The following is a 22,221-nucleotide window of genomic DNA, read 5'->3' as shown; positions in this document are numbered from 1 at the left end:
AAAAAAAAAAAAAAAAAAAAAAAAAAAAAAGAAGAAGAAGAAGAAGAAGAAAGAAAATGGCTAAACACAGACCCGTTTTTAAATCACTCACTATTTGAAGGAAGATTCTTACAAGAGTCAAGTTTTATGGGGGAAAAAAAGTTTGTGAAATAATTCAAGGAATACAGTTCACCTAAGCCATCCTTCTTCTTTGTAAATACTATCAAGGGAATAAGGAAGCTTCAATTACTGGCACATTTTGTCCTACTTGTGTCACTGTTACTCATTTTCATTTTAATACTTTTCCTGGTAACCTAATTGCATCAGTTCCCAAGAAAGTTGTTTTAAACAGGATCTGAGAGACATCACTATCTTCATAGTGGTAGAAGATAACATAATTATAGAAACATTTGTTATAGCCAAATCTCATTTAAAGATACAGAAAAATACCATTAAGTGGAGTATGGCAAAAGACTACTTCTTGGATCCCATTTACACTCAGTGAAACACTGTGGCCCCTTATAAAACTTGCATGATTAGGTTAGTGTCATAAGGGCACAGGTGTATGGAGACCTCTCTCAGGTTTGAGAGACTAGAAGAGCTGTGTGATGGCCAAGTATGTGGGTTATCTTAAAATATACACTATTAATCAGGCTCTCACTTCTGGGCCTCTTAGGTACCTACCTACCTACTCATCAAGGTTTAGATCTTGACAATATCTGGTTTTCATCCCTACAACACCCTTGTGCATAAAATTCTGACTGAGCACCTCAAACCTAAAGGTTCTCACCCTAGTATGCCAACAATCAGCAGTCTAACACACAAGTCACACCTACTATGAATCCCATGCTAAAATGAGAGATGTGAAAATGCCTCAAAAAGCTGAAACCACAAAGCAAACTGGAAGATATTAAGTGTCGAATGCATCCATATATTCAAAGGTTATGAAATGTGGACCAGGCCAGAGGTATACATGTATATAAAGACAGGTCTATGTGGGGGTAAGAAAGCTGAAGAAGGCCTGCTCAGGACTATCTGTGTGGAAGCAGCTTGTTTTAGATTTTTTCCTGTTTTTCCCTTGGTCCTTCCCAGTCTCCGATCCCTGTTGCTTGTTCATTCCTTACAGCCAACAGGAGAGGGCTATAATCACTGAACCTAAAACAAAGTTTCAGGTATAGTTCATTCAGACATTACTCATGCTCCACAGAAAATTGAGGACAACCAATGGAAAAATACACATAAAACAAATTATAGCTAACTTTTTCTGTATGCAGGCTGAATTGTGGTTTAACTTTTGCTTTCTTGAAGCGACTGGCTCCATTATATTACCCTACTGTGATGCACCAGGACTCTCTGAACCCTTCCCTACTTTGACCTTCAAATGAATACACAGGGAATAGTTACTAACAATCTATTTCTCTAACACATATGTAATTTGATAATGCTAAAGAAGAGCACTCATTATAATCATACCACAATGATTTATGTGTGTGTATGTATGTGTGTGTGTTTGTGTGTTTGTGTGTGTGTGTGTGTGTGTGTATAGGAACATTTTGGTTTACACAACATTTTCACAAGCATCATTTTATGTGGTCTTTACAACAGCCTACTGAGGATAGCAATAATAGCAATTTGCATACATTATTTTATAGTAATTTGCATTTTATAGGTAAAGGCAGAGAAGCTCAGGGATGTAAAGATCTCTCCCAGGTAAACAATATATGAAAGACCTGGGAACTCTGACATCTAACCTCCCCTCACCCTTTTTGTTTTTTGTGGTACTGAGCACTGAACCCAGAGGCGTTCTATCACTAACTGATCTGTATCTATATCCCCAGTCCCTTTTTACTTTGAGACAGGGTTTTGCTAAGTTTACCAGGCTGGCCTCCAACTTGGAATCTTCCTGCTTTAGCCTCTAGAATTGCTGGGATTACAGGCATGTGTCACTGCTGCAGAAGTCTTTTTTTATCATCTTTTAATCTTTTTGATACTGGAGAGTGAACAGAGGGCACTTTACCACTGAGCTATATCCCCACCCCTATTTATTTTGTATTCTGAAACAGGGCTTCACTAAGTTGCTGAGACTAGCCTCAACTTTTTGACTCTCCTATCTCAGCCTCCCAAATCACTGGGTTTATAGGCATGTGCCACCATGCCCAGCTAGAAGTCTTTTTGAAAAGGTAGTTAATGTGGGCTGGGAGTGTACTCAGTAGTGGACTACTTGTTGTGTGAGGCCCTGGACTTAGCCCCCAGCACCATAAATAAGCAAAATAAATAGCAGTTAATATTTACTTAGAAAATGACTCAGTAATTAAAATGTTCAAGTTCTATTTCCTGCTATAAATTACAAAATCTTTAACAAGCAATAAATATTTAGGACTCACATATTTTGTTTGGTTTTTACAGTGCTGGGGATTGAAGCCCCTAACACAGGCTAGGCAAGTACTCTTATCACTAAGCTACATCCCCAGCCTGAAGAATGATATATTTTTAAACATTCCTCTGCCTAACTGAAGATAGAATCAAAGATATTTATTCATATTTCTCAACTAATCACAATGTTAGAAAATCTTTTCTGTACTGGGGATTGAACCAGGGGTGCTTTACCACTAAGCTAAGTTCCCAGCCTTTTATTTTTTTATTTTGCAAAAGGGTCTCACTAAGTTGCTTAGAGCCTTGCTAAATTGCTGAGGCTGGCCTTGAACTTGCAATCCTCCTGCTTCAGTATTCCAAATCACTGAGATTACAGGGGTACACCATGGCATCCAGCCAAATGTTAGAAATATTGATCCAACCAAGTGGCTATGTATCTGTATACTGATTTTGCTCTAGATAATGGGGTTCTATCTAATTATCAAATTTCCTTAATGCAAAGAAAACCAACTACTGTGAGACTAAATCTATATAAAGCTTGGGGAACAGAAAAAAAAAACAGCAAGTAGGTTAAGAATCTGGGAGAAACAAGGAACAGGAAACAAGAATCTGGGAGAAACACTAACCATGCATCTTCCAGAATCACCCAGTTCTTTAATTCTCATGAATATAATCTTAAATGAGCAGAGGTGGCATATGCCTGTAATTCCAGGGGCTCAGGAGGCTGAGGCAGGAGGATCAGTGAGTTCAAAGCCAGCCTTCGCAAAAACCAGGCACTAAGCAACTCAGTGAACCCTGTCTCTAAATAAAATATAAAAAAAGGCTGGGGATATGGCTTAGTGGTTGAGTGTCCCGAAGTTCAATCCCGGATTCCAAAAAAAAAAAAAAAGAATCTAAATTAAACCAGGGGCAGTGGCGCATGTCTATAATCCCAGTGACTCAGGAGACTGAGGCAAGAGGACTGCAAATTCAAAGCCAGCAATTTAGCAAGACCCTGTCTCAAAATTAAAATAAAATGGGCTGGATATGGCTCAGTGGTTAAGCACCCATCTGGATTTTAATCCCTAGTACCAAAAAAGATTAAAAAAAAAAAAAAAAACCCAATGTCAAAAGACCCATAAGATCAAACTTAATATATTTTACCTCTAGTGCCAAAGCAGTCTTGTCATAAGCACAGGGTACTCTTTTCTGGATTGCTTTTGCAAAGACAGGTCCATTCTGTGTGGATGGCAAAGGGTTGATCGCTGCCCCAGAAGTACTGGAAACTGCAGGTAGAGGAGTTGTGGTCTGAGGTTGAGCATATGCATGAGCAGGTTCTGGGATGCCATAACTGTTGGAATTCCTATTTCCATGCTTTCCATGTGGTGAGGATCTCACGAGCTTTTCAACATAGGGGACAGGAATCATCCCAACCCGGCCATCCTTGTTCCGGGCACTCCACCACTGTTCTTCAGGCTTTTCTATTATCACCAGGATCTCACCCTTTTTAAAGGGCAGGTCTTCGGCATCATTCCCAGGAAAATCATATAGAGTTCGTACATATTCCAGATTTTCTTCTGCTGTAGGCAGGTTGGGTGCTGAGACAGATCCCATTGGCGGGCTTGGATACCTTGAGAGAGAGAGAGAGAGAGAGAGAAAATCACTGTAGACAAAAATCTTACTCTATACTAGTGTCTGTCAAATTTAATAAGCCACTCTTCTTTGTAATGAGTAATTCCCTCTCTAAAGTCACAGTAGTTAAGAAGGTTCTGTTATATTGTACTTTCTACAGTCTTTATTATAATGAAAGTTAATATCCTGAATATGGCTTTTCAAATTACATGTCATAAGCATACACATACAAACTCTATTTTATAAGAACCTTTTGTTCACATCATGTATAACCACAAGAATGGGATCCTAATTAGAATAAGTTATACTCCATGTATATGGAATTATGTAAAAATATACTTCACTGTCACAACCATCACATACTCTTCCTCCCAGCCCTAATCTAATGGCTCACATCCTGCACACTTCCCTGGACACACAAAAAGATGATGACAAAGGCCTCTGTCTCCAGAAAAGGGTTTATATGCTTTTCAAATTAAAAAAAAATAACCTACACATCCCATCTTGTAGAAGAATTATCACCTAGCCCGGCATGGTAATATGCCTGTAATTCCAGTGGCTTGGGAGGCTGAGGCAGGAGGACTGCGAGTTCAAAACCAGCCTCAGCCAAAGCAAGGACTAAGCAGCTCAGGGGCTGAGTGCCCGAGTTCAATCCTCAAAACAAAACAAAAAAGGAATTATCACCTAATCTTTATTAATTTATTTATTTTTAGAGAGAGAGAGAGAGAATTTTTTTAATATTTATTTTTTAGTTTTCAGCAGACACAACATCTTTGTTTGTATGTGGTGCTGAGGATTGAACCCGGGCCGCACGCATGCCAGGCAAGCCCACTACAGCTTGAGCCACATCCCCAGCATCTAATCTTTATTTTTTAAAAATATTGTTTAGTTGTAGATGGACACAATACCTTTATTTTGTTTATTTAGTTTTTTTTTTTTTTAATGTGGTGCTGGGGATTGAACCCACTGCCTCAAACGCATGCTAGGCACGTGCTCTACCACTGAGCCACAACCCCAGCCCATCATCTAATCTTTAAAACGAACACCTGTGCCAGGTGTGGTGGCACATGCCTGTAGTCCCAGCTACATGGGAGTCTGAGACCGGAGGATCACTTCAGCTCAGAAATTTGACCAGGCTGATCAACATAGTGAAAACCTGACACAAACAACAAAACAAAACAAAATGAAGTTTCACTGCAAAATTCACAAGCCAAGAATTCTTAGGTAAGCATTAGTCCACAAGCACCACCACCTTTACTTGGCTTACAGATTCAACATGTACATATTTGTTGAATGCCTTGTAGAAAGCACTCCCAGAGTCAACTACAAAAGCAAAGTACCAGCTGGGGATGTAGTTCAGTGACAAAAGTGCAACCACAGTTGATCACCAGCACTGTCCATCCTTCCCCCCTCCAAAGAGAGGGTCATGGAAAGGAGAGGCAAGAGAAACAAACCTGTAGTTTCTGCCCCAAGGAAACTTCAATTATCCTTCCCATCTTCTCCGTTCCCAAACTCCAACTGGCCCAGTTTATAGCTTTCTTAAAATAGAGTTCTGTATATACCTGTGGTTTATCTGCCTAATATCACAGCACAGATATCTCCACACATTTCTGGTCTTCACCATGATCACATTCCATTCTATGGGCCTACTCAATGAAGCATCCAAGAGTATTTAGTTTTCCTAATTCTCCCTATTTAACTATAAATGTTACAAACCCTTTTGTACATTATTTTATTTTTTCTTTCCTTTTATTTCTTTTTTAATATTTATTTTTTTAGGTAAAGATGGACACAACACAATGCCTTTATTTTTATGTGGTGCTGAGGATTGAACCCAGGTCCTCCCCATGCTAGGCGAGCGCTCTACAGCTGAGCCACAATCCTAGCCCCTTATTTCTCTTTTTTGGTACTGGGGATCAAACCCACACAGCCTCAGGCATGCTAACCAGGCAGTCTGCCACTGAACTATACCCCAAGTACTGGGCATTATTTTCCCTATACCTTTTGTAAATCCCAGATTCTGGAAACTCAAATTACCAGATTAAATAAGAACAGTTGTAGACAAGATGGAACATGCCTATAAGTCCCAGCAAATTGGGAGGCTGAGGCAGGAGAATCCCTTAGCAACTCAGGGAGACACTGTCCCAAAATAAAAAATTAAAGACTGGGGGATGTGACTCAAATTACACGTCATGTGCGCGCGCGCACACACACACACACACACACACACACACACACACACGCTCTGTTATAAGCTTTTATTCACATCATGTACAACCACCTTTGGGTTCAATCCCCAGTTTGGTACATAATGCCACACTCTCTCCAAAAAAGCGGCCTTCACAATGTGCAAAACTTACATATTTATTTATTTATTTCTTCCTTTCTTTTTGTAGATATACAGAATGCCTTTATTTTATTTGTTTATTTTTACGTGGTGCTGAGGATTGAACCCAGTGCCTCACGCATGCCAGGCAAGCGCTCTGCCACTGAGCTACAGCCTCAGCACCCAAAACTTACATCATTCTTTAATGCAAAAACTAGTTTTACAAGCACCTCAAAGGCCTTGTTTCTTATTAATCAAGGGTCCACTACTTAATATCAGTCCATGGAAAAAATGGATAGCACAAGTAGTAACAGTAGCAATAGTAAAAAGAGTTAATATTTATTATCTTTGCCAGGCACTATTTGCAGCCTTTGAAGACCTTATTTGATCCTTGCAGCAATCCTGGTAGATAGATTTTTTTTTGGGGGGGGGGGNAAAACGAGAGGACATTAAGGGATTTTTTTTTTTTTTTTTTTTTTTAATATTTTAGTTGTAGATGGACATAATACCTTTTTTTCTTTTTTAATGTGGTGGTGAGAGTTGAACCCAGTGCCTCACATGTGCTAGGCAAATGCTCTACCACTGAGCTACAATACTAGCCTGACAAACTACTTCTTTCAGGTGCATGAGAATTTATGCCATAATGTATGTGAAATATTCCCAACAATTCCTAACTAGCACATATACAGGCACACCCAGAAAGCATATCCCTCTTCCTATTTCAAGAGCCACAAAGTCTGTGAAATTTGTTGAGTATCACAGATTTCAGACAATTTACTACAGGAACAATTAGCTCTATCTCAGAACTTATCCAAGGATATTTTATTATAATTAATTTGTACAGGTAGAAACAGTTCAGGCTGCAGATGTAGCTTAGAGGTAAAAGTGCTTGCCTAGCAAGCACGAGGTCTTAGGTTCAATCCCCAGCACTGTCAACAACAAAGCAAAACCCCCACAAAAACAGTACTGTGAGCAGGGCACAGTGGTGCATGTGTATAATCCCAGGGACTCAGGAGGCTGAGGTAAAAACGTAAGTTTGAGGCCAGCCTTAACAACTTAGTGAGGACCTAAGCAATTTGGTTATATCCTTTCTCAAAATAAAAAGTAAAAGGATAGAAGATGTAACTCAGCCTCCCCGACCCCAAAAAAGAAGTTCTAAACATAGATCAATATTACAGCTTCAGTGGGGACTAATCAACTAATAAAATCTATTTGCCTAGTTATTCACTGGTCCTACTACGTGCTGACTTGAAACCAAGTCTTGATCTCAAAAGACAATTTAGTGCACAGTAGCACATGCTTATCATCAATCCCAGCAACTCCAAAGACTGAGGCAAGAGTATCACAAGTTCAAGGCCAGCCTCAGCAACTAAGTGAGCTCCTATCTCAAAATAAAAAGGGCTGAGGATGTAGCTCAGTGGTAAAGTTCCCCTGGGTTCAATCTTTAGTACTAAAAAGAAGATAATTCAACAGAAGTAGGGCTGGAAGGAAAAGAAAAGCACCTAGGATATCATGATAGAAGTCAACAGAATCCAGGGGTCCTCAAGTTTTTTGCTAAGGGCCAGGAGAACCAAGGAAGGAGGTGATGCACAAAAAAGACTAGCCCCACCCTAAAGTTGAAAGTCATTGAAGAGGGAATTATGTATTTAGTTCTGCATTAGAAATAAACCTGAGTCCCAAAGGTTCAAATGTTCCTTTCTCGGTCCCCCTACAGACCACAAAGCACACTGCTGTTTCTCACAGGCACAGAGCAAGAGCTCTGCTGGCCCAGGCTTTCTAAAGGTCGAAAAACTTCTGTGAAAGACCATATGGTACATATTCTGGGCTTTGCAGACTATGTGTGTCCTTGCCACATATTCTTTTTCTTTTTAAATAATCCTTTAAAAAAAATAGGGGCTGAAGTTGGGCTCAGTGGTGGAGCGCTTGCCTAGCATGTGAAAAGCACTGGGTTCGATTCTCAGCACCATATATAAATAAATAAAGGTCCATTGACAACTAAAAAGTATTAAAAATAATAATAATAACCACTACCAACAATAAAAAATTAAAATAATAATAATAATAATAATAATAACCACTGGGTGTGGTGGCACACGCTTATAATTCCACTGCCCATAAGGCTGAGGCAGGAGAATTGAAAGTTTGAGTTCAGCCTGAGCAATTTAGCAAGACCCTTTCTCAAAATAAGAAATAAAAAGGGCCGGGGATGTTGCTCAGTGGTAGAGCACTTGTCTTGTGTGTACAAACACTGGGTTTGATTCCAGCACTGCAAATAAATAAATTTAAAAAGGGCTTGAGGACATAGTTCAGTGGTAAAGTTAGGATCCAATCCTCAGTATACCAAAAGGAATACACAGGCTGGGTGCGGTGATACATGTCTATAATCCCAGCAACTCTGGAGGCTGAGGAAGGAGGATCACAAGTTCAAAGCTAGCCTCAGCAACTTAGTGAGGCCCTAAGCAACTTAGAGAGACTGTCTCCAAACAAAAAATAAAGAAAAGGGCTGAGGATGTTGCTCAGTGGTTAAGCACCCATGAGTTCAATCCCTGGTACCAAAAAAAAAAAAAAGGAATATATGGGTGATAAAGATATTTTATTACACACATACATTCTTTATAAAAAATTTTCTTAAAAAACTGTGATGGACCTTTATTTCATTAATTTAATTATATGTGGTGCTGAGAATGGAACCCAGTGCCCCACACATGCTAGGCAAGTGTTCTACTACTGAACCATAACCCCAGCCCCACACATACATTCTTGTATGTACAAAATATTTCACAGTTAAAAAAACCCTCGAGGACTGGGGATGTAGCTCAGTTGGCAAAGTGCTTACCTTGCATGTAAAAGGCCCTGGGTTCAATCCCCAGCACCACAAAAAAAAAAAAAAAAAAAAAAAAAAAAAAAACCCTCAAAAACACTTGGTGGAAGAATCAATTCCAAAAAGGCTAACTATCTCTTTAATTAATTGCTTTAGGTAACCATTCTTTACCATTCATTGGAATTTATCTTTAAAAAAAATTTTTTTTTGATGCTAGGAAATGAACGCAGGGTCTCTTACATTCTAGCTAAGTACATACTCTATCACTGAGCTATACCCCCAGCTACCTCAGTGGAATTTAATATACCCTGCTCCCCTCCATTCCTTCCCAGAGCATTCAAGGCCACTACTAAAAACTGTCCACCACCTTTCACAGTTCCTCCTCCTCAGCTCATTCCCAAATCTATCTATTCAGTCCCCATTGCTAAATAACATCTGGCTCTGTGTAGGCTCCTCAAGAAAAATCTTCCTACTGGAAACAATCAATCCCCTCACTCTAATCCTTTCTCTCAAAGGCACCACTACTCAATTCTCTCTGAAGTCATACTATTCTTCTCTTACCTTCTGTGTACACTATCCCAGAAAGGCTGTCGGTACCACTTTTACATTCCCAGGACAGTTGATCTCAGTTCAGCTTCTCATGGACCCTCTCTGATAACAGCCCTTAATTAGCCCCATCCACTAGACAGTCTCCTACCCAGCGCCAAACCATAGAAGTTTCTAAAAAGTAAAACTGATCCTCAGTGGGGGCACACGGGCGCACACATATATACACACATACCAAAAAAAAAAAAAACAACAACAACAAAAAAAAAAAAACCAGTAAAGCTGATCATGAGAAATTATTTTTAGAAACTTAGATGGTTCTCACTGTTAAACTTATTTACAAGGCACAGGAGACCCTTTATGAGTTAAGCTTTATCTTTCCTGCCTAGTGTCCATCACTCACATTAATTACAACTCTATGCCTTTCCCAGCAGGCACTGCTACGACTCTTCCACCTCATATACTTGGTTCTCATTTTTAAGAATTAGTTGAAAGAGTACCTCCTCTTTCAAGTCTTTTCTGACCCCTTATGCAAAGCTGACCTCCCTCCTATGGCATTCTATTTCAATTTTTCAATAGACATAGCTTCTCAAAGACAAAAACCATGGTTTACTCCCATATGCCTTGAGTGTAGTTTTGGGCTCTCTCTTTTCTTCTGAGATTACAAAAGCTCAGGCACTCCAAATACTTAACTTTAGTTTGTTAAACATAAAAGGAGAAACATTATGTGCCACATGGTACACTTTCCAAGCCTCTTCACCTCCTTATTCTTGCATGCTACTTTCACATGCTTAGCTATCATTCCAGGCAAGCTGACTAGACTGGTGGCCCTAACTTTACTTACCAGAAAAACGAAAATACTTTAGTCTTAAGGATACTTGTAAATAATCTAGTCCAACAGTTCAGATCAAAGTTAATAATATAAATATATATATATGGGCTGGGGTTGTGGCTCAGTGGTATGGCATTTGCCATGCATGCCTGGGGCACTGGGTTCAATCCTCAGAACCACATAAATAAATAAAGGTACTGTGTCCATCTACAACTAAAAAATTTACATATATATGTGTGTATGTTTGTGTGTATATATGTACGTAATATATATATATATACACGTGTGTATATATATGTACACACATATATTTATATTTTTTTGGAGACTGGGTGTATGCCTAGGCTAGTCTCCAACTCCTATATTCAAAATGATCCTCCTGCCTCAGCCTTCCACGTACTGAAACTACAGGTGTTAGCCATCAGGCCCTGCTTTAAAATTGAAAACCTTTACATAAAAATTCTCTGGATTTGAGGGGGCTGGGGATGTGGCTCAAGCGGTAGCGCGCTCGCCTGGCATGCGTGCGGCCCAGGTTCGATCCTCAGCACCACATACAAACAAAGATGTTGTGTCCGCCGATAACTAAAAAATAAAAATATTAAAAATTAAAAAAAAAAAAAAAAATTCTCTGGATTTGAATCTTAAACAAGAGAAGGTCACAAACCAAATAGCTTCAGGTACTTTACACATGAGGATCACAAGTTCAAAGCCAGCCTCAGCAACAGTAAGGAACTAAGCAATTCAATGAGACCCTGTCTCTAAATAATATACAAAATAGGACTGGGGATGTGGCTCAATGGTTGAGTCCCAAATTCAATCCCCAGTGACAAAAAAACAAAACAAAACATGATTTTTATAAAGGATCAAATTCCCTCAGTTTTTTTTTTTTTTAAGTTGTAGATGGACACAATATCTTTATTTACAAATAATTTCTAAGTGGTGCTGAGGATTGAATCCAGTGCCTCAAAAGTGAGGCAGGCACTATACCACTGAGTTACAGCCCCAGCCCAAATTCCCTGTTTTTAATGGTAAATTTTTGTCAAAAAAATTTTTTTTTTCCTAGCTTGCATTTATCTTCATTCTTTAGAACTGGAAAATTTTATAAGCAATGTAAGCTATACAAAATACACTTTCAAATTTTTAAACCAGGGGAAATGTATTTCAAACCCAAGCAATTCACCCAGAAACCTTTTGAAACATTGTTTGATTGGAAACAGACCATATTAAAAAAAACTAGAGCTTAGGTGAATATCAACTACAACTTAAACATAACCCTTTTTATTAAGACAGGGTCTAGGTTACCTAAGCTGGCCTCCAACTCCTGGGCTCAAGTTATCCTCCTGCCTTAGCCTACCAAGCAAGAGGGACTACAGAGGTATGGCACCATGCCGGGCCCTAAACAAAATCTTAAAAATGTTGTGTGCCCAAAATGAAGGGAAAAAAAAATCACCACAGGATTTCTGTTTATTAACTGATTAACCATATAAAAATCACACTAATGTGCACAATGAAAATATTTCAGATTCATTCAAAAACAACAAAAGCTATCCAACATGACACTCTTCAGAGATTAAATAATTTAAAATATACAATAAGAATACCATAGATAAATGTAAAAAACTATTAACCAAAGGACAAGAAAACTCTGACTTTAAAAAGCCTAGGTTTGGGGGTTGGGGCTGGGGCTCAGTGGTAGAGCACTCCTCTAGAGTGTGCGAGATCCCGGGGTTTGGTCCTCAGCACCACATAAAATAAATACATAAAACAAAGGTATTGTATTCAACTACAACTAAAAAACAAACATTAAAAAAAAGCTCAGTTTTGATACCTGAAAAGTTAAACTACTTAATTTATCCTGTTTGGGATATAAAGAAGCATTGCATTAAGTTTTCTATTGGCCAAGGCTCTACTAACCACTAGCTTTATTTTTATTTTATATTTTTGAGACAGTCTCTCTGGGCATGGTGGTGTACACCTGTAATTCCAGCTATTCAGAGGCAGAAGTATTCCAAGTTGCAGGCCAGCCTGAGCCACTTAGTGAGATCAGTATAAAAAAAAATAAAATGGGTTGGTGATGTACCTCAGTGGTACATCAACCCTGGGTTCCACCCCAAATACTTAAAAAAAAAAAAAAATTAAAAGGGAGAGGGAGATAGGGCATCTTGCAAGGTTATGTTGCCCCAGCTAATCTCGAAACCTCTGGGTTCAAGCTACCCTCCCACCTCAGCCATGAGTGTATACCACCTTGCCCAGCTTAACCACTAGATTTATACTAAGGCTAGCTTTATATACTAACCACTAGCTTTATTCTAAATGTTAAATCTATTCCCAAATTTCAGATGTGGAAGTGGCATGTCAATAATTCAGTATGACAAAGTAAATTCAAATGGGGTCCAATTCAATCAGAATCGTGACCATCTTCGGCGTTATCAGTGAAAATGAAAAACAGCAATATATCTGGGGCAGAAAGCACAGAATAGAGGAGAAACAAAGCCGAATTTGAAGAGGAGGATCAGGGAAAAACCCTATTATTTGTGAGGACACTAAAGTAAAGTGGAATGAGGCAATGAGGAGTATCCCAGCAAAGGTACAAAAAAGGTATAAGTAGGTAAGGAAAACTAACAGGGAATGGGTGGGCAGCCTTGTAGAGCTTCACTGAAGAAGAAAAGAGACAAAGAAAATTATATCTGATATCTGAGAAGACATGTTTATGGATAATTTTGGATTTTGTGGGTAGTGGGATGCCACTGCAGCATATTCCTTTTCCTCCTTCTATAAGAGGATCAAGCCATTACTTCAGTTTTTGAAACAGCAGTATTTAGGATCTGTCACCTCAATGTAAGCACATGCCTCGCACACAGCATGGCTTAATAAAGACTTGAAATTAATTACATAATTCACTTTAACAAATTAGAGGAAGCAACTTTCTTAAATATACTACCAATCTTATTACAGTGGATCTAATATTCTCTCCAATCCCTCATACAGGATTTACACTGTGCTCAAAGTTGATAGCACCTACCAGCAGCTGTTAAGACCAAGTTTCACCAGTCAGATTCTTGGTGTCCTAGTCTTTGTTATACAGAACTTGACTTACAATCCCCCCCCCCCCCCTTTTTTAAGTCTATTTAGATCAGTAGTTAATCTTAAGTCTATAATACAGTCATGGCTTTCTTCTTTAGTTCTTTCCCAAATAAACAATAGGTGCTCTTAATTATAATAATTTTTAATGTTAAAGTTCAGAATAATACCTTGTTTGCGAATCTCACCCTAAAAAATCTATTTTCATCCTTTTTAATTAGATGTTTTAAGAAAGACACTGAGCAGGAAAATACCTTTTATTTTAAAATTCTAGGATGGTGACATAGCTCAGTGGTAGAACTCTTACCTAGCATGTGCCAGGCCATGAATTTGATCCCCAGCACCATAGAAATTAATTTAAAAAAATTTCTAGGTAATTTTTCAACTGACGATTGGTATAAATAAAAGAATTCGTTGATAAGATACCCATTGAAGCAAATAATCAAATAAAATAACATATTTCACTCGGAAAAAAGAAAGCCTGATGGTCAGTATCACTCTCAGTTCTTTCTTAGCTTTAAAATAGTTGTTAGGCTGTTAGACTCAATACAGGAAGTATTTATGAAATTGAACTAGTAAAAGAATAAGTGCCACTCCATCTTGGTAATTAACCAAAATGATGTTTAGCCTAGTAATGGTTCACCTTTGGGGAGGAAATACAAATTTTCCTAAAAATGTCATTGCTGAAACCAATGCATGTTTTCGTTTCTAAGTGTAGTAAAAGAGGTGTCTGGCCCGCTTCAAACCTGGCATCAGAATATCAATAAATAGTTCTGATACTTCAGATAAAGATATTACTATTATTATTCTTGAACAATAAAGCAATTGTTTGAAAGGCTGTAGTCCATTTCTTAACCTTGTAGTTGTGAGTTCTGTTGGGGGTTCAAGAACCCTGAATGGTGTGCAAAACGTGTGTATAAGAATTTTCGGGGAGATGGGGAGAAGGCATGCAGCGGCAATCTTTTTAAAGAAGTCTACGAGCCAAAACGGGGTTATTAAAAAAAAAAAAAAAAGGTATGCATGGGACTATGCAATCACTGTTAAATGTGTTTAAAAAGCATCCGTTCATCCAGTGACCCAGATCCTAAGATAAGCTGTTCGTTCGAAACGCCTTCTGGTTCAGAATCGATTCACCCCTGCCCCTTATATACACACTCTTTTCAACAGAGCCCATTCTCGACCCTCCTCAGCAGTCGGGCCGGCTGCACGCCCGGGAACCCCAAGCGCTCGCGTACCTCGGCGCTGGCTCGATTAAGGTGGTGGTGTCCAGGTAGTGGATCTTGTAGAACTCCAGCAATGCCGGCAAATGGTCAAACTCCTGGTCCCCGATCTTAAAACGGCGATTAGGCAAAGAGTTGATGATGTAGTGGGAGACGCGCGAGTTCTCGGATACAGACAGCACATAGTCCCCGGGGCAGGTGGAGGAGTCGCGGACTAGGAACATGCCGTGGCGCTGGCCCTGGAGCCGGGTCTGCGCCTCCTGGCGAGACACCGGTCCCATGTACCAAGCAGAGCGATCTGAGGAGTCGAACCTGGCGGAGGACATGGTGCCCGGCCGGGGTTCTGTGGCGAGTCGGGGCGGCGGCTGCTCTCGCCTGTTCTGGAAGCCTTTGCCCGGCAGACGGCTTTGGGGCCGAGAAAGGGGCCTCTCGGCACACCTCTAGGCAAGCTTAGAGGGCCGGGCCAGCACCTGCCTCTCGGCTCCGGGCTCGCAGCATCCTCTGCCGCCGCCCGCCTGCTCCGGGGCCGCCTCACAGAAAGAGCCGGCCCAGGGAAAGCAGGGCAGAGCCCGGGGTCGGGTGGGCGAAGTCGAGCCGCAGCGGAGGCCGCCCTGGGGTTCTTGGGCTGTCTGACATACCGGGGGTGGTTCCAGTGGATCGCGACCTGGAAAGCTCCGGCTCCACAGCCGTACGGGTCTGCACTGACACCCGCCGACCACGAAGCACCGGACTCGAGGGAGCGTGGCGCCTCCGGGACGGCTTTGCCCAGCCTGTTCCCAAGAGCCACAGCAACAAAATGGCGGACGCGGGAGAAGCAGCCGGCCACCTCCCCCTCGTCTCAGCGCACTCTGTCTGCGCACGCGCGGGACCCCGGCTCCCAGCGGCCGTCGGGGCCCTCCCCGTGACGTCGCTCGTCATAACCAATCAGCAACACGGTTGCGGTGGCCGGGGCGTGGGCTTCTAGCACCCGCTCCCGCGTTCCGGGAGGAGGCTTAAGGAGGCGTTGACCGCGGGCACTCCCTTCCTGGGCCTCGGTGCGCCGCCGGGGGCGCTGCCGCAGAGGAGTCTCCCAGGGTTGGCAGGAAAATAGTTGGAGCCGAGAGGGAGCGGCGTTCCGAAAACCTGCTTCTGGGAACAAAGCGTAACGTGCTCGCCGAATCGCGGGCCAGGGAGGCGTGGAACTGAGGTGACCTGGCCGACCGAGTGGCCAAAGGGACATTCAAGGGCGGACAGGCCCTAAAGGGCCGAGATTGCTCACGGAGGAGATGACCCCGGGAGCGAGCTGACCCCTAGATTACTGAATGGAGCGTGCTCTAGGTGGTTTAATAGTCTAAGGGACCCGGGTGGTTAGGTGACCCAGCTGGCACAAATGGGGGATGGGGAAAGCGAAGATTGCATTCACGAGTCTACAGCCTGGTATAACTTGTCCATTATAGGCTCTGAATCGCTGCAAATAAAATACAAACGCCTCTGGGGAGTGGCCTGAAGGCTTCGCCTGCTCCGGATTCTGCCTGCTTCCCTCAGTTAATTTTCTCCCATTCACCCTTACTTACGCACCTTCAGCTATGCCCTCCTAACTGTCTCCTCCCTCAATCCCCACTGGAACTTAAATTTTAAGAAACCAGATTTCTTATCTGTTTTGCACAATGCCTGGCCCTAAGTGGATGCTCAAATATTTGTTGAATGACTGAAGTTGTGAAAATCATCAGGTCATTGGTGCCCGATTATTGGTAATAAACATCCTGAATTGGACAGACAAGAAAGTGCCCAGAAAGGGGAAGAGGCCAGAGAACCAAATCATAACTTATATCCCTCTGCCAATGAAACTTCTTTGGCCACTGGCATCCCCCAGGTTCAACACATTTTAGACTGTAGGAAGATAGGTGATGTCCATTCTAGGGTAAATTAAAGGGAAATGTCAGGGTATAGTGCCTTTTTGTGAATCCACAAAGATGCTTTCATATTGTATTAATCTCAGGTGCAATTTAAATACCAATAACATTGATGCTGACTACTGAGTTCAAGTCCTGGTTTAGTCAGTTGACTAGCTAGATGACTTGGACTAGTAACTTAAATCATTCTTTGCTTCATCTTGGCCATAATAATAGCACTCACTTCCTAGGTAGAAGTAAATGTATTAAACAAGCTAATACATGAAAAGTGCTCGGAATAGTGCCTGGCACATATTAAGCATCACGTAAGAGTTTTCCACTATTATTCACTCTCTCCCTGGGCCTCTACCTCCATAGTCTTAACGTGTGAGCAGATCTTTCCGTGGATGGGGAGAAAATTTTCCACTTGATTTTCTAGCTCCTTTTCACAGCTAGATTTACCATTTCCTCATCACCTACTTTTTGCCCACCTTCTTGAGCTGGCTTCTATCCTTGCTTTAACTAAAACTAGGCTTTTGAAGGTTGTCAGTAATCTCCATAAAAATTATCATTCTCTTTGACCTGGCCTTATGTGCTTAGAAAATCTCCTTTCTGGAAAGACTTTTTTTTTTAAAGTTCCTGTGACACTAACATAACTTTTTTTCTATCTTTCCAAATATACCTTCTCGGTGTGTTTTGTTTTGTTGTGCAGTGCTGGCAATCCAACCCAGGGCCTCCTGTATGCCGGGCAAACAATATACCACTGAACTACATCCCCAGCCTCTCAGTATCTTTCCATAGCATGTTTGTCTCCAGTCACTTAAGTATAGATGCTCAGTGCTTCACTTCTCTATAGCTTCTCTGGCAGGTTCATAATCATCATGAATATTCTAGGGGTCACCTCTCTGGTGACTCCAAACACATGTATTCTAAAAATAGAACAAAAATCACACCTGTGATTACTGTGCCAACAACACTGTAGTCACAGCCTAAATTAATTCTTATCACTTTTTAAAAAATAATTTTTATATATCTATTTTTTAGTTGTAGTTGAACACAATACCTTTATTTTATTTATTTATTTGTGGTGCTAAGGATCAAACCCAGGCCCTTGCACATGCTAGATGAGCACTTTACCACTGATCCTCAACCCCAGCCCCACACCTTTTTTTTTTTCTTTTTTTGTACTGAGGATTGAACCAAGGGGCACTTTACCAATGAGCTACAACCCTGAGCATCTTGGGGGTAGACTATAATCTTTTGGATTCCCAGTGCCTAGCACAGTGCTAGCACATAATACATACTTAAATATTTTTTAATGTAGCTGGATAAAGATAGGAAGAAGCCAGAGAAAAATGAAAATTTAGTTTAATTAAAGGTAAGGAGGTTATAATTGTTTTCAGGTATTAACATAATAAGTGTATTTTCAATATATATGATAGGTAGCCAGGAACAGTAGCTCATAACGGTAATTGCAGCAGTTTGGAAGGCTGAGGTAGGAGGATTGCAAATTCAAAGCCAGCCTCAGCAACTTAACAAGGCCCTAGCAACTTAATGAGATCCTGTCTCTAAATAAAAATATCAAAAAGAGCTGGGATGTGGTTGGGTGTGGTAAAGTGCCCCCCCCTTCAATCCCCAGTAAACACACACACACACACACACACACACACGTGCACGCGCGCGTGTGTAATTTATATATAAATGGAACTAAGGCTTATTAGTTTATTACTTTCCCCTTCTCTGTCAAAAGCATCACTGTTTTTCTAATTCACAGGCTCAAAATTTGAGTCATCTTTAACTTAACTAAAGAACTCAATACCTAATTTATGTGGTGCTTTTCAGGTCACAAAATTTCATAGAATCTTCTTTTATTTAATCTAACCAAAATCCCATGAAGTACCCCTTTTATAGTTAATTCAGAGCTGGGCATGGTAGCACAAGCCTGTAATCCCAGTTGCTACTAGTTACTTGGGTGGCTGAGGCTGGAGGATCACAAATTCAAAATCGGCCTGGGCAATTAAGCAAGACCCTGTTTCAAAATAAAAAGTAAAAAAGGGGCTGGGGATGTAGAGTACCCCAGGGTTCACTCCCTGGTATCAAAAATAAATAATAATCCAAAGGCTCAGAGAGGCTAAGTGACTTAAAGTTATATAATTTGCAAGAGGCAGTTCTGGAAAATCTTGTACCTGGTCTTTTGATATCTGATCAAAATCCCATATATTTTTTCCCTGGTACTGGGAATTTAACCCAAGGATGCTCTATCACTGAGTTTCATCCTCATTCCTTTATATTTTATTTTGAAGCCTTTTTGTTGTTGTTGTTCATTTTTGTAATGCTAGATATTAAACCTAAAGTTTCATACGAAACACACACTCTACCACCAAATTACAGCCCTAGCTCTTTATTTTGAGACTGGGTTGCACTAAATTGATTTTGAATTTGTGATACTCCTACCTCAGTCCCTCCAGTTGCTGGGATTATTAGTGTATGCCACTGTGCTTAGCAAAATTCTATATTTTACTGTGACAAGATTGCCATGATTTAGTCCATTTTGTGTGGACTAGATCTGAGGCCCTTCAGAGTAATGTTTTGGGTTGCTGGGGATTAAACCAGGTTCTTGCATATGCTAAACTCTACATCTAAGCTATGACTTCACACTTCCTTCAAAGTAAATTCTAGTGCCAGAAAGAATATCAGCCCTAGCCAGGTGCTATGGCACATGTCTGTAATCCCAGCGAATAGGAAAGCTGAGGCAGGAAGATTGTAAGTTTGAGGCCAGCTTCAGCAAGACCCTGTCTTTATTTATTTATTTATTTATTTATTTATTTATTTCTGGTATGGGGTTTGAACTCACAGGCACTTGACTACTGACACATCCCCAGCCCTATTTTGTATTTTATTTAGACACGGAGTTTTACTGAGTTGCTTAGCACCTCGCTTTTGCTGAGTCTGGCTTTGAACTCTTTTGATCCTCCTGTCTCAGCCTCCCGAGCCACTGGGATTACAAGTGTGCATCACTGCGCCCAGCAAGACCCTGTCTTAAAACAAAAATAAAAGAGCTGGGGATATGGCTTAGTGGTTAAGTACCCCTGAGTTTAATCCCTAATAAAAAAAAAAAAGGTCCTGAAATAGGATAAGATGACTGGATTGGATTTCTTTTTTTTTTTTTTTTTTTTTTTTTTTTTTTTTTTTTTTTTTGGTATTAGGGATTAAACCCAGGAGTGTTTAATCATTAAGACACATCCCCAGTCCTTTTTATTTTTTATTTTAAGACAGGGTCTCACTGAGTTTCTTAGGGCCTAGCTAAATTGCTGAGACTGGCCTCAAATTTGTGATCCTCCTTGCCTCAGCCTTCCTAGTTACTGGGATTGCAGGTGTGTACTACCATGCCTGAATGGATTGAATTTCATATGATACTTACAAAGTGCTATATTTCCCTGCTTACGAATGATTAAATATAGAGCTGGGGATGTGGCTCAAGTGTTAGCACACTCTCCTAGCATGCGTGAGGTACTGGGTTCGAGTCTCAGCACTACATAAATGCAAAATAAAGATATTGTGTCCACCTAAAAAAAAACTAAAAAATAAATATTAAAAAAAGAATGATTAAATATAGACCAAAATATCTTTCATTTGGTTTCAGAATAGTCCAAAATGGAATTGGATGCAGGTTAGATAAGGTTAAAACAAGAAGCTGGAGTTGAACATGGTGGTGTGTCCCAGCAACTTGGGAGGTTGAGGAAGGAAGACTGCAAGCTTGAGGCCAGCCTCAGCAACTTGGAAAGACCCTGTCTCAAAAAAAAAAAAAAAAAAGTAAAAAGGGCTGGAAATGTAGCTCAGTGACAAAGCACTCCTGGGTACCAAAATTATAATAATAATACCTAAATGCTAAGAGATAACAAAATGGAAATGAGTGGAGATATACACAGAAGCATACAAAGAGGGGCTGTAATGGATAAATTTATAATGCTATCTTACCTTGTTCATTCCCAGGTTTTTTCAGATGGTATTATACTGAGATTTATGTCTTCTAAAGTAATTACAATCTAGACAAAGGACTGATAAGGCTTTTTGAGTAACTTGTCTGAATCCCTTACTTCCTAGCCCTGACACTGCCCTGTATAGAGGCCACAACTCTGGAACTCTTATTGATTTTCTGTTCTTCCTTACCTGGGCAGACCCAATCTTTTGGGAAATGAATAAGGTCAGATAATCTTCATAGATTGCTGCCTTAAAGGCAGTACAGGCTAATATTCTTTCCTTTTGCCTTTGATTCCTTTCCTTTCCAGCAATGATGCTAAGGATAGAAGAGGTATGACAATGTAGACATGAAATTACATAAGGTATTTACTTCCATGAGTTGATAAGATCAACAGTTCTCATGCTCTAAATAATGATTTGGTTGACCTGTTTCATTTCTGTTGCATTTACTAACCTGATATCTTTGCTCCCTGTGCAACACTTTGCTCCCTGTGCAACAAATTTTCCCTCTTCTCAATTCTTTTTTTTTTTAAGAGAGAGAGAGAAAAGAGAGAGAGAATTTTTAATATTTTCAGTTTTTCGGTGGACACAACATCTTTATTTTATTTTATGTGGTGCTGAGGATCGAACCCAGCGCCCCGCACATGCCAGGCGAGCGCGTTACCACTTGAGCCACATCCCCAGCCCTCTTCTCAATTCTTCTTGGTCACTATTCCCATGTTTTTTGTTACTATAATTTTATTTTATTTATTTTTATGTGGTGCTGATTGAACCCAGTGCCTCACATGTGATATGCAAGCACTGTACCACTGAGCTACAGCCCCAGCCCATTATTCCCCATGTTTTGCATATGTTTCCTATTTTTTTCCAGTGATGAAGGTTGAACCCAGGTCCTCACACATGTTAGATCTGTCACTAAGCTACACCCCCAGCACCTTACATATATTTCTAAGTTTATCTTCCTAAACTAAAAAAGAATCTCATTGATGACTTCTTTCTTCCCTCCTGTTATTTTGCCACTACAATCAGATCCCAATTATAATTTTCTGTGACAAACTCCCAGATTAATAATAACTTATGAGCTGAGGATGTAGCACAGTGGTAGAGTATTTTCCAAGTGTATGCAAGGCCCTGGGTTCACTATTCCTAGCACTGCCAAAAATTAAAATTCTGTTATGGAATGCTGTATCCAAACTAGACTTAGCTGTGTATCCAGAAGCTTTATTAGAAAGCACTAATACTTCTTGTACAGGTGTTTTGAAGAAATATGGTCATTCTTCAGCAATTAAGTATATACAGATCAAAACCATACTGAGATTTCATCTCATTGTAGTTAGAATGGCAGCCATCAAGAATACTAATAATAACAAAGGTGCCAAAAATGCATGTTGGAGAAAATATAGCCTTTTAAACAAATGGTGCTAGGAAAACTGGATATTCATACGTAGAAGAATGAAACTAGATTTCTAGCTCTTGCCCTGCACAAACGTCAAATCAAAGTGGATCAAAGACTTATGAATTAGACCAGAAGTGTTGCAACTGCTAGAAGAAAACATAGAGTGAACACTCCAACCTATTGG

The 22,221-nt window shown here is 40.3% G+C and overlaps 1 protein-coding gene across 2 annotated transcripts in view; it reads right to left on the bottom strand.

Moving 5' to 3' along the window:
- Crkl (CRK like proto-oncogene, adaptor protein) overlaps nucleotides 1-15,653 on the bottom strand; it is a 39,812-nt gene extending 24,159 nt beyond the window's left edge. Inside the window, exons 1-2 of one of the 2 annotated variants that reach the window (XM_015500360.2) lie at nucleotides 14,805-15,653; nucleotides 3,496-3,961 (exon numbers count right to left, since the gene is read on the bottom strand). In XM_015500360.2, coding sequence (XP_015355846.1) covers nucleotides 3,496-3,961; nucleotides 14,805-15,115 — 777 coding nt within the window. In that variant the 5' untranslated portion in view covers nucleotides 15,116-15,653. The remainder of the gene's footprint in view (nucleotides 1-3,495; nucleotides 3,962-14,804) is intronic. The other variant, XM_015500359.2, reaches the window with a different exon arrangement.
- Between the last annotated feature and the right edge of the window lie 6,568 nt (nucleotides 15,654-22,221).

This window comes from Marmota marmota, unplaced genomic scaffold, assembly GCF_001458135.2.
Source record: "Marmota marmota marmota unplaced genomic scaffold, marMar, whole genome shotgun sequence".
In the NCBI taxonomy this organism is placed as follows: Eukaryota; Metazoa; Chordata; class Mammalia; order Rodentia; family Sciuridae; genus Marmota; species Marmota marmota.
Note: the sequence above shows the minus strand (reverse complement) of the source record. Positions and strands in the feature narration are given on the sequence as shown.